Source organism: Pleurodeles waltl, chromosome 11, assembly GCF_031143425.1.
Source record: "Pleurodeles waltl isolate 20211129_DDA chromosome 11, aPleWal1.hap1.20221129, whole genome shotgun sequence".
Classification (NCBI taxonomy): domain Eukaryota; kingdom Metazoa; phylum Chordata; class Amphibia; order Caudata; family Salamandridae; genus Pleurodeles; species Pleurodeles waltl.
Genome location: NC_090450.1, coordinates 900,256,948 through 900,269,552, shown reverse-complemented (window position 1 = coordinate 900,269,552; position 12,605 = coordinate 900,256,948). Strand labels below are relative to the sequence as shown.

Below are 12,605 nucleotides of genomic sequence, written 5' to 3'. Positions count from 1 at the left end.
TGACTTGCGGTGTACTTTAATATTCAGGCTACTACAAAGAAGAATGTAGAAAAAGAAGAATTAACTGCAAAAATATAGAAATTACAAGCTAGAGGAAAAGGTCAGGCTGATACACTGCCATGTTATGCAAAAAAGCATCCAGTTTCATCACCTACAGAAAAGGGATATCGGCATGGAGCCTTAGAGCATATTGTGAGGCCTTGGCAGGGCTGTGTGTCCAATCTCGACATCCATATCTCATTTTATGCTGGTCCTAAATTGAGCTGGGTTTATTTGTTCCATCAACCTTTATTTTATTTAGTTCTTTAAATCCAAGACAATCATGCAACATTTCAATGATGCTTAAAATAGTAATGAAAATAAAGAGCAGTCCCTGCCATCCCTCTACAACTGACATGTGAGATTGTCATATTCATAATCGTATAGCTCAGTTTATTTGTTGGTCTACATTCTGTACCCAACAATATTGGGGAACTAGGACTGGTCGTATGAATACAAACACCATTTACAAAAATACAAATACATAACTGCTGATCCTTGAAAGGCAGGAGAAACAACAAATATATGAATTTGAACAGAATTCATAAGTTTGCGATGTTCACAACTCCAGGAGAAAAAAGGAGCCGATTTTTTGGGGAACATAGGCACTCTTAGCATATGGCTGTGGCTCTGAGAGACTGCACAAGCATTGTTCCAAAGAAAAATTATTGTGTTGGTTTGAAGATAGCTTATAGGAAAAAGCATGCAGTGGGAATAACATGAAAGAGAAGATGCAACCAAGCAGTAAATATTACTTTGAGTATTTCCGAAATAGATGCTAAAAATACAAAGTAGAAAGGAGAAGGGGCCCAATAGTGCAAATAAGTAAAGATGCATTTTTAGAGTAGAAAAATGACCCATAAGACAGTAGCTTTCATTACATAATTTATAGCTTTAGAGTAGACAAAACAACCAACAAAAATGAAGTTGTGCAGATAATAAATTAAACTGGACCTCCAATATGACAAAATCAATCAAAATGACCAAATCCCACACTTTTTTGATCCAATCATATGATCTTGAAGGTGAAGAATGGCTAACAACCTCTCTTTTCTACCTCGGCAGGTCTCATCTTCACTATAAATGGTGAGAAAGTACCTGTGCCTAGGAACAGAAGATTATGAAGCTTATCACCCTATAAGTGGGAGCCCAATTAGCCACCAACTGATAGAATAATTACTTTTATCCAGGACCGTCTTACTATTGAATAAATATTGTACAAACATGTTTGAGGGAGGGCACATGAGGAGAGTTTACGGATGCTTACATTTAACACACTACCATCAATATGGGTCATGAGTTATTTTACATTCAAAATTGTAATTGAAAAATCTACATACAGCATTTCATTAATTGTAGTTAATCTTAAAAACATCTGTAACACCACATGATATGCCAGTAGTCTTAAACAGCAAGTCAGAAAACGATGGACAACAAATAGAACTGCTCTTACCTTGACCTTATTTCTGCAAGTAGACGAACCACTGCCATTACTGGGGTAGCACCATCTCCTGTTGCAGGAAGCGAGGTATGAATAGACAGACTTCCTTCTTGAGGAAGCAACATGGACTGTACTGCCTGCACCACCTTCTCAGTAATGGACAGTTTATGAAGAGGCAAAGCCTAGTGAGGTTTGTATGGGGTAGAATAAAAAGTAAAATTGATGAAGTTAGTTTTAAAATAGGAGTATTTTTTTCATCTGGCATTACTTTTCACTTACTATTTTAAATCATGTTAACATATAACACTGACAAGAAAAACAAAAACATACATTATAAGCAACATTAATAATGAGAACATAGAACATTTGTATATGTTCCAATTTATCAAGTACAGTAATTATTATTAATGTGATAAGCACTACATTGCCCCAGCTCATGCAAACGATCCAGGAGCACATTTTACAAATTATTTACAGAACATTTGATTAGTAAGCAATTTTTTTTATATTTGCATTTATTAGTTGCCTATAAAAGGCTATATTGGCTAATATGGACTTTTTTGCTTTTAAAAAAAAGAATAAACCAATTACAACTACAGAAAACAAAACTTTCACAAAACATCTTTAAAGAAAGAATCAGAGAAAATATTAACAATGTGACCTAATAGGCTAAAGCATGAGAGGCTGGGAAAACTGATGCCACATATATATAATATATATATATATATATATATATATATATATATATCAAAAATGAAGTTGTCCTCATGTGAAAGCGCACTCCCAACAGGTTAATTAAACGGGAAGAAAAAGCAAAGCCAGCAACTCACAGTGAATTTCTTTAAGCTGTTTCATTATTCCAGGCCTTTGGTTATAAAATCATCTCTGGACACGTGTTTCTAGGTCAATCCTTTCTTCAGCAGAGAAAAATATAGAAGTGTTTCACCCTCGTAGGTGCAGCCAGTGCTGGAAGTGTTCCAGGCATTTCTTTCTTGTTGAAAAGACCGGCATGGCTTCAGCTTGTCTAATTGCAGGCACCTGATTAGTCTCTTTAAATACCAGTCCGCCCCAGTGGGCCTCTCAAGTGAGCAGTGCATGCTGGTTATGGTGGTCCTGCAATTTTTTAATTTTGCCCCAAGTGGGTTGCTGGAGCCAAACGAAATAATGAACCCAAATGCAAAACCTATGTAGGCGAATCCAAAGTAAAATTGACAGATTTGCTGTGAATAGCCCAACCTGATTGCTCTTATGTGACAATCCATTTTTAGTCACACAGACCTGCTTCGATGTGCAGTGGTGCTGCCTTCCCGACTGGACGGGCCGGTTAGTTATCAAAAACGGGGAGTGCGCTTTCACATGAGGACAACTTCATTTTTGATAATTAACCGGCCCGTCCAGTCGGGAAGGCAGCACCACTGCACATCGAAGCAGGTCTGTGTGACTAAAAATGGATTGTCACATAAGAGCAATCAGGTTGGGCTATTCACAGCAAATCTGTCAATTTTACTTTGGATTCGCCTACATAGGTTTTGCATTTGGGTTCATTATTTCGTTTGGCTCCAGCAACCCACTTGGGGCAAAATTAAAAAATTGCAGGACCACCATAACCAGCATGCACTGCTCACTTGAGAGGCCCACTGGGGCGGACTGGTATTTAAAGAGACTAATCAGGTGCCTGCAATTAGACAAGTTGAAGCCATGCCGGTCTTTTCAACAAGAAAGAAATGCCTGGAACACTTCCAGCACTGGCTGCACCTACGAGGGTGAAACACTTCTATATTTTTCTCTGCTGAAGAAAGGATTGACCTAGAAACACGTGTCCAGAGATGATTTTATAACCAAAGGCCTGGAATAATGAAACAGCTTAAAGAAATTCACTGTGAGTTGCTGGCTTTGCTTTTTCTTCCCGTTTAATTAACCTGTTGGGAGTGCGCTTTCACATGAGGACAACTTCGTTTTTGATAACTAACCGACCCGTCCAGTCGGGAAGGCAGCACCACTGCACATCGAAGCAGGTCTGTGTGACTAAAAATGGATTGTCACATAAGAGCAATCAGGTTGGGCTATTCACAGCAAATCTATCAATTTTACTTTGGATTCGCCTACATAGGTTTTGCATTTGGGTTCATTATTTCGTTTGGCTCCAGCAACCCACTTGGGGCAAAATTAAAAAATTGCAGGACCACCATAACCAGCATGCACTGCTCACTTGAGAGGCCCACTGGGGCGGACTGGTATTTAAAGAGACTAATCAGGTGCCTGCAATTAGACAAGCTGAAGCCATGCCGGTCTTTTCAACAAGAAAGAAATGCCTGGAACACTTCCAGCACTGGCTGCACCTACGAGGGTGAAACACTTCTATATTTTTCTCTGCTGAAGAAAGGATTGACCTAGAAACACGTGTCCAGAGATGATTTTATAACCAAAGGCCTGGAATAATGAAACAGCTTAAAGAAATTCACTGTGAGTTGCTGGCTTTGCTTTTTCTTCCCGTTTAATTAACCTGTTGGGAGTGCGCTTTCACATGAGGACAACTTCGTTTTTGATAACTAACCGGCCCGTCCAGTCGGGAAGGCAGCACCACTGCACATCGAAGCAGGTCTGTGTGACTAAAAATGGATTGTCACATAAGAGCAATCAGGTTGGGCTATTCACAGCAAATCTGTCAATTTTACTTTGGATTCGCCTACATAGGTTTTGCATTTGGGTTCATTATTTCGTTTGGCTCCAGCAACCCACTTGGGGCAAAATTAAAAAATTGCAGGACCACCATAACCAGCATGCACTGCTCACTTGAGAGGCCCACTGGGGCGGACTGGTATTTAAAGAGACTAATCAGGTGCCTGCAATTAGACAAGCTGAAGCCATGCCGGTCTTTTCAACAAGAAAGAAATGCCTGGAACACTTCCAGCACTGGCTGCACCTACGAGGGTGAAACACTTCTATATTTTTCTCTGCTGAAGAAAGGATTGACCTAGAAACACGTGTCCAGAGATGATTTTATAACCAAAGGCCTGGAATAATGAAACAGCTTAAAGAAATTCACTGTGAGTTGCTGGCTTTGCTTTTTCTTCCCGTTTAATTAACCTGTTGGGAGTGCGCTTTCACATGAGGACAACTTCGTTTTTGATAACTAACCGGCCCGTCCAGTCGGGAAGGCAGCACCACTGCACATCGAAGCAGGTCTGTGTGACTAAAAATGGATTGTCACATAAGAGCAATCAGGTTGGGCTATTCACAGCAAATCTGTCAATTTTACTTTGGATTCGCCTACATAGGTTTTGCATTTGGGTTCATTATTTCGTTTGGCTCCAGCAACCCACTTGGGGCAAAATTAAAAAATTGCAGGACCACCATAACCAGCATGCACTGCTCACTTGAGAGGCCCACTGGGGCGGACTGGTATTTAAAGAGACTAATCAGGTGCCTGCAATTAGACAAGCTGAAGCCATGCCGGTCTTTTCAACAAGAAAGAAATGCCTGGAACACTTCCAGCACTGGCTGCACCTACGAGGGTGAAACACTTCTATATTTTTCTCTGCTGAAGAAAGGATTGACCTAGAAACACGTGTCCAGAGATGATTTTATAACCAAAGGCCTGGAATAATGAAACAGCTTAAAGAAATTCACTGTGAGTTGCTGGCTTTGCTTTTTCTTCCCGTTTAATTAACCTGTTGGGAGTGCGCTTTCACATGAGGACAACTTCGTTTTTGATATATATATATATATATAATATATATATTCGCCTCTGGGCAGTGCTCTGATTGATTAAAGAATAAGTTCTGGGACCCAAAGTTTTGCATCGAAGCAATGAGCAAAACAAATTTCTGTGGCCAAACACCATGGTTGTGTAGTCTTGATTCCACTTCATGCCTCCGTAATCCATCACTGAACACTCCCAGATCCTTTTATATCACTCTTGTTGGTTCCTGCTTTCTACATTAGTCATGTTTTTTTGCAGTTTTCTTCCCCCTTTCTGCCTTTTGTTTATCGCTCTCTTGCTCAAAGTCTAGTGGACAAAAATATTTGCCGGTCCACAAAAATGAGTGCTGCCGGGCCTGCAAACAATGGTTTAAATTAAGCACTGCTCTCAGGGAACTTTATTCCTAGTCATAAGTGTGAAATAGAAGAGCTAGCCTATCTGTAACAAAGATGAAGAAAAAAACACTACACTAACCAAACAGATTTTAAAGAGATTTCTGGCCCATCTGCTGTGGAATCTGTATCAAGACAATAATTCATTGAAAAGCATGTAGAGACCCCCAGAAAGGCACCTTCAGACAGATCAGCAATTGATATAATCCTTATTAATGCTGCAGTAGCAGCCCTACATAATTCTGAATGGGTCTGAAACCTACCAGCAAAGTCTTTTCTTGGTACTGCTGTGGCATAGAAGAATATGAAAAACACTTGACATAGAGGTTTTCAAAGAGGCCTATTATGCAAGTAATGGATAACTGACAAAAACTGTCAGTCAGCCTAGTGTCTTTGGGTTTATCAAGATACAATTTGAGAACTCCCTTAAAGTCCAGAGAATGTAAAGCCCTTTCTGATGGAGAAGAGGGATTCTGGAAAAAGGTTGGTAGAAAACAGTGTAGTTGACATAAAAATCTGATATAACGTTAGTGAAGAAACTGGCACTGGTCCTCATCATAACCTAATCTTTGTGGAAGACCTCTATGACTATTTACTGCACTGGGCATTAACTTCAATAAGCCTCGGAGCTTACGTTATGGCCACTAGAAAAGCTGCTCAAAAAGTTTAAACATTAATTTAAAGAGGATCATATTAAACTCCCCAAGGAGCAGAAGGAGAAGGTCTCATTAAGGGTGGGAACAATTGCTTGATTCCTTCTATGAAGCCATTTACAAGTGAGATTTTAATTAAAAAAATGGTTTGGGAAGAACTTTTTCTTTAAGCCATAATGGCTGCTAGATGTATCTTTATTAAAACACCTTACAAAAAGAACAGTTTTAGGCAAATCAAGTACATTTGGAAGTACTATTTCCTCTTAAATGAATCAATGTTTTTTGTCTGGGTATAGCAAAAGCTTAATCTATTCTTTTTTAAAGAGTTTTTCCAAGGGAAAGATGTCTTGCTTTTTTGAAAATGTTTCAGAAATCTTAAATAATATTTAGATGCTCATAGCAAGAGTTCACAAGACAAGCTGAGAAGTTAAGTGATGAAAGGTTGGGATGTAGGATCTGGCACCTGAATTTGAATAGAAGATCCAACCTGCATGGAAGCTTCTTGTGTAGTCGTTCCAAAAGTTGTAGTAAATCGGTATACAACCATTGCTGTGGCCACTCTAGTACAAGGAGGATCATCCTTACTCTGCCTCTGTCTCTCATTAGTTTGATGAGTACTGATGGAAGCAGTTGGATCAGAAGAATGCATACACAAACATATTCAACCAACTGATCAAAAGATTGCTCTGCAGAATACTTGACGGGTAATACTTGGAGGCCTAACAGGGTATTTCTTGTATTGTGTTTGCAAATAATCCCCAATCGCAGAAGACACTGTGCAGCACTACATTAAAACCTGTTTGCAATTCTGATGAATTGGTCTGCTGAGAGCATCCCCTTTTGCATTTTAGACACCAGTTAGATAAACAGCTGTGGTACACAAATCCATCACAATCACTCATTTGCAAAAGGACAACGCTTCCAGAGACAGGGCTCTAAATCTACTGCATCCCTGCTTTTGACACAATGTATCATTACTGTACTGCCACCTGAACAAGGAAAGACTTATGAGGCTGGTAGGTCTTCTGATGTTGCTGCAGCCACTGAGGGGCTTGAAACTGCTGCTGCGGGTAACGTCTAAAACCAGGTTTTTACTCCCTTTTCCTCAAGCCCCCACATTTGAGTCTCTGTAACTCAGTCTTCTTGAACTGCTTTTAGTCATCCATGTGAGATCTCAATAGTAGGGTTCTAAAGAATAGTAGGGTTAAAATTACCTGTTGTGCCTCTGGTTTCAAACTGGTAAGACATAGCCATGATGAAAGATGTAGAGTCAGCCCATGACAGTATCCATGGGTGGTCAAATCAGCAAAGTTAGCAGCAACAGTAATTATTTGTTTGAAAACTATCACTCTCTCTTGTAATACCCCAGAAAAGTGCTGTCTTTTGCCATGAGGTAGTTTTTCTTGAAAGCATTGTAGAGTCTACCAGACAGAACGATTATAACTTCTAAGTAGGGCAGTAATACTATGTCTACAAGACAGTTACATACATACCACAGAACTAAAAGCCTTATTTTCTTATTTTTCCTTTCAGGAAGTACTGGTAAGGATGATGTGGAGAAATTTTCTCCAAGCAGAAACACAGAACCCACAGACGGATCTGTCCACTATGCTAACTTCACTGAAGTCACTTACATAGCTAGGAATCTGCACACTGGTATTGATGAATTGTGTCATATTATGTGTCTGTAGGCGAAGAAAGAGACATTTCAGCACACAAAGGCTAATGCTTATTGTGCGGCTCCGTACCACCCTGAAAATGACAGTCAGCATGAAACCGTGGAGTAGCATTGCTGAAAGGTCTCAGGATGCAGTTTGACACCTGGTGAATATTCTAAAAGTGAGAAAATTGCATTTATGGTATCGACTTCACCAGAAAGAGCATTACCAAAGGTAAGTAATTTTCTTACTTATACAGCAAATGCTTATTTTGCAGCCATTCCAGCCTATATATTTTCTTCCCAGCAAGGCTTTTTGTTCAAGTTGCTATTAGTGGTTAGATTCCTCAAAGGCTTGCTGGACATGTTTTCTCCAACCCTTTACAAGTTCCCACAAGAGAACTCCATCTCCTTTTAACTTTTTTGATGGATCCTCTGCCTCAACCTATGGAGATCTGTAATCTTTGGAAGATACTGTTTTTAGTTGACAGCAGATCTGGTACAACTGTAAGTGACCTTCAAACTATTTCTGCTTCTGCTACCTCCATCATCTTCGATAAGGACAGCAGAGTTCTTTGGGTGAACTCTTCCACCAAATGTTGGATAGGATTCTCATCACACTCAATCTCTAACGCATCCTGCTTCCATCCTTCCTTCCTTCTAGCCCATCAAAAGAGGAGAGGCTTTATAAGCTTGATCCTATAAGGGCTTTGAACATCAACATCATAGGTCAAATAGTTCAGAGAACTTATTGTGTCCTTTGTAGGTAGTAGATAATGCATTTCAGTTAAGAAATTAACCATTTCCTAGTCAATCTTTCAGTGACATGTCATGTGTTGCTGGAGAATCCTATTCCTGAGTGCTTTAAAATTCCATCAGAAGTATAGCAACAGCTTTGGCTATTTCGAAAGAAGCACTTGTGCAGTCAATCAGGTATGTACCTACTTGTCGTTGATTAGTTCTTTCACTAACCATTATTGCCTAGAGACAGAGAGCCATGCTCATCACAGTTCTGCAGAGCTATTTTAGGTTTATTTTTCTATGAGGAATGATTATATCCTTAACATGCTTCCTTGAGGGAATGCTTTTGAAAGCCTCATGTATGGAATTTGCCAGAGGTAATTCAATTAGGAGAACTCATTACTTCTGTAACCTTATTTCTGATGGATGTGACAGCTCCTGCTAACTCCTTAAAGCTGCTGGCCTCTGGCATGAGGACATGAATACAATTTGGCACTATTTTGTTACTACCACGTGTGATACAATATAAGGGGCAGATAAGTCATTTCCAGTACACTTGGGATATTCCATGTTTGACTCCAGACACTACTACATCATACCTGTGGAGATCGCTAAAAAAAAAAAAAATACAGATCCAGTCTAAAGCATGGCAAGAGCTAGGAAAAGGAATCTGTAGGAGTCATCATATCCATTAGGAAGAACATTACCTTCTCAGCTTGCCCGGCCTGGCATTCAAGGATACCACCAGGTGGCTCACTAGCTGGAAAATGCCCTGATGTTCTAGCCAACTCCAGAGCAGCAGACCCTCCTTGTAAAAGACGCCACTGTGTCCTGCTTGTCGAAGGTGGTATACAACCGACTCTGGCTAACCTGCTTTCAGCAGGCAGTCATAGAGGTAGGAGATAACTGCTATTCCTGATGTCTGAAGATGGGCGGCCACTTTTGTGAACACTTAAGAGGTAGTTGGGAGGCTGAAAGGGAGCACAGTAAACTGAAAATGTTCATGGCCTACCCTGAACCCCAGGTAACATGGAAATGCAGGGCGGTATATGAAAATATGCATCCTGCACATCCAAGGACACTAGTCAGTTGATCGGGTCCAGGGTAGATAGATTCCGAGCCGTTTTGAATTTGTTCCTCTGCAGGAAGGCATCCAGACGATGAAGATCTAAGATGGACCGAAGGCCCCAATCCTCCTTCAGTATGAGGAAATAGCGAGAGTAGCGACCCTCTCTAATTTAAACATTGGGAACCCTCACCAGGGTTCCTTTGGAGAATAAAACTTGCACCTCTTGCAGCAGATGCACAGAGCTCCTCTGAGAGTTGCTCTGATGGAGGTGAAGGGCTAGATTTGGCATGGCAGGAAGAAAGCATAGGGCATAGCCATGGTGAAAGATCTGAAGGACTCATAAATCAATCAATCAGGATTTATAAAGCTTAGCTAATCAAATATCTGCCAACTTCACCAAAAACATACTGTGAGGAGGTGGTGGGGCCTGGTCTCTTGACCCACCCCAGCCCTAAACTTGCCTAAAAAAAAAAAATAACAAGCTTCCTGAGGCTTATGCCGATATCACACCCTTTAATGGACATCGGCAGTTAAAAGCCTCAGCAAATGAGGTGAAAAACACGGTTTACAGTGGTTTTCATCTCGTTTTCCATGAAACCGTGTGATATTGGCTTTCCACCAGGCGACCGTGTTATGGAAGCCAATATCGTGGGTCACACTGTGGCACTATGTGAGTGGGCAGGTCTGTAATCACCCAATAGAGTATCCAGGTGCTTGCAGTTCTGAGGCTTATATGAAGCAGCCGGGTCTTAAGGGCCATTTGGAATTCCGGAAGTGAGGTGATGATCCAGAGGTGTGTGAGGAGGCTGTTTCAGGTTTTTGCTGCACTGTGAGAGAAGGAGCGTCCTCCACTTCTGTTTCGTTAGATGCGTGGAGGATTGGCAAGTGAAAGGGAGGCAGAGCGTAGTCTTCTCGGTGGAACTTCAGGCGGTGGTTAATGTTCATGGGTCCTTGGCTGTGTAGAAATGTGTGTGCATGGATCAGCAGTTTGAAGGAGCCAGTGGAGTTGCCTGAGGTGGGGTGTGGTGTGGGTTTGTCGGGGAAGGTTAGGATGAGTCTGGCTGCAGCGTTCTGTAAGGTCTGAAGTTTCTGTAAGAGCTGTGCAGTGACTCCTAAATAGAGGCATTGCTGTAGTTCAGTCACCTGGTGATGAGGGCCTGTGTCACAGTGCATCTCGTGTGAAGGAGTAGCCACTTGAAGACCTTACGCTGTATGTGCAAACTGAGGAAGCAGGTGGAGACAGCGCTGATCTGTGATTTCATGGTGAGCTTGTTGTCAATGATGATTTCACGGTTTCTGGCACAGTAGGAGGGAGTGGGTGCGTGTCCAAGGTCTGATGGCCACCAGGGGTCATTCCATTTGTTGCTGCTATTGCCAAAGATCAGTATTTTCGTCTTGTATGCGTTCAGCTGCTGGCAGTTGTTCTTCATCCAGTCAGCGACACTTGACATGCAGGGTTGGAGGTGCAGGGGTGGAGGTGCAGGAACTGGAGATGCTCAAGTGGATAACGGAGTGATCAGTCCATGTGAGTTCTGTGACATGGATGTATTTGATGCGGTTGCTGAAGGTGAAAATAGGGTCCATCTGCCATTCGTGATGAAGCGCTATCCTGGAAGAAAGTGCTGGATCTCCCACAAGCTGGTTGTACATTACGAAAGGCAAGCTAAAGCAGCTTGGATGCTACTGCTGCAGTGGAGGGGAACTGCTGCGACTGCAGCAGAGGCTGGGAAGGCTGACTGTGCCTATGTCAGCCTCTTAGAATAGCCTCAACACTTCTGAAACTAGTAAGGAAACTGGCATGTGTCAGAAGACCCAGTGAGCATTCAGTGACTCTATTCTACTTAAAATGTTGTAACGCAGAATCAGCACTTTCACCAAATAGGCATGAGCCATCCAAAGCCATACCCATGAGAGAAACCTGTACGTCTCCAGAGAATCCTGTGAATTGCAACTACGCATAGTGGCAGAGCACCACACAAGTGCCAACTGCCCTTCCCAGACAATCAGTAGTAGCAAGGCTGAGTATGAATCGCATATTTGATCACATCTTGAATGGTTTGAATTGGGTGTCCTCTGGTCTTCCAGGACCGTTAGCCAGATCTCACTGACCATGTCCCAGATGGCATGAGCATATTTGGCCAACAAACAAACCAAGCTGACTTTCCTCAATTGTTGGGATGGCCGAAAAGAACTTTCATTTTCTGGACTCCTCAATCCTGACTCCCTATTCGGTAGAGTAATACAGAATGAGTTGAAGTTCACTTTGCTGGTTAAAGCTTAAAACAGCAGACTTTCAAAGTAGCATGATTAACAAGAAAATTACTGTCTCCAGGGGCCAGACTCAGAAGTAGGATGTTTAACAAGTAAATGAGGGTTGCCAGGGGCCAGTCTATGACATCTGGCCTTCTGCCTATTCAGGGCTGGACAAACACAGGTGCCCACTAACTTATGAGGTCTCAGGTGTGGTTGGGCCAGGCTTCAAGATTCCCAGAAAGAAATGTGAAATTGACTTCATACTTCAATTCTTGAGGGCGAGCATGTTAGAGGGAATTCACTAGAGGGAACCCTTGAGAATATAAAAGTTGAAAAAGGATAGTATTCCTGGTTACAAAAAGGTCTATCTCCAGGAAGCCACACTAGTGAAGACTCATGTGAGATACTTGCAGATGAAGATGCTACAGGTATCTCACTGAGAATAGCCTAAAAAAAAAATCTGACTTCATATTCTCCTTCATTGCTACATAAGCTGCTACCTGACCGATTTCTCTCTCTCGCCTCCTTTCAGATTTCCAGAATGTATGTGTCCATGGAGTGAGATCCCACTCACATTTGCCTGCTCTGAGCTGAAGAAAGAAAACTTAATGCAATTGTGATTGCCTTCGGTTCCAACAGTCTGATGTGCTATATTTT

The 12,605-nt window shown here is 41.6% G+C and overlaps 1 protein-coding gene across 5 annotated transcripts in view; it reads right to left on the bottom strand.

Annotated features, from left to right (window-relative positions):
- The window catches only part of HECTD4 (HECT domain E3 ubiquitin protein ligase 4), a 1,724,100-nt gene that overhangs the window by 756,663 nt on the left and 954,832 nt on the right, over window positions 1–12,605 (bottom strand). For all 5 annotated transcript variants that reach the window (XR_011199486.1, XM_069214810.1, XM_069214812.1 and 2 more), the window contains exon 43: window positions 1,493–1,662. Coding sequence is in view for 4 of the 5 variants with exons in the window: in XM_069214810.1 (XP_069070911.1) it covers window positions 1,493–1,662 (170 nt within the window). In the remaining variant the exon portion in view is untranslated. The remainder of the gene's footprint in view (window positions 1–1,492; window positions 1,663–12,605) is intronic.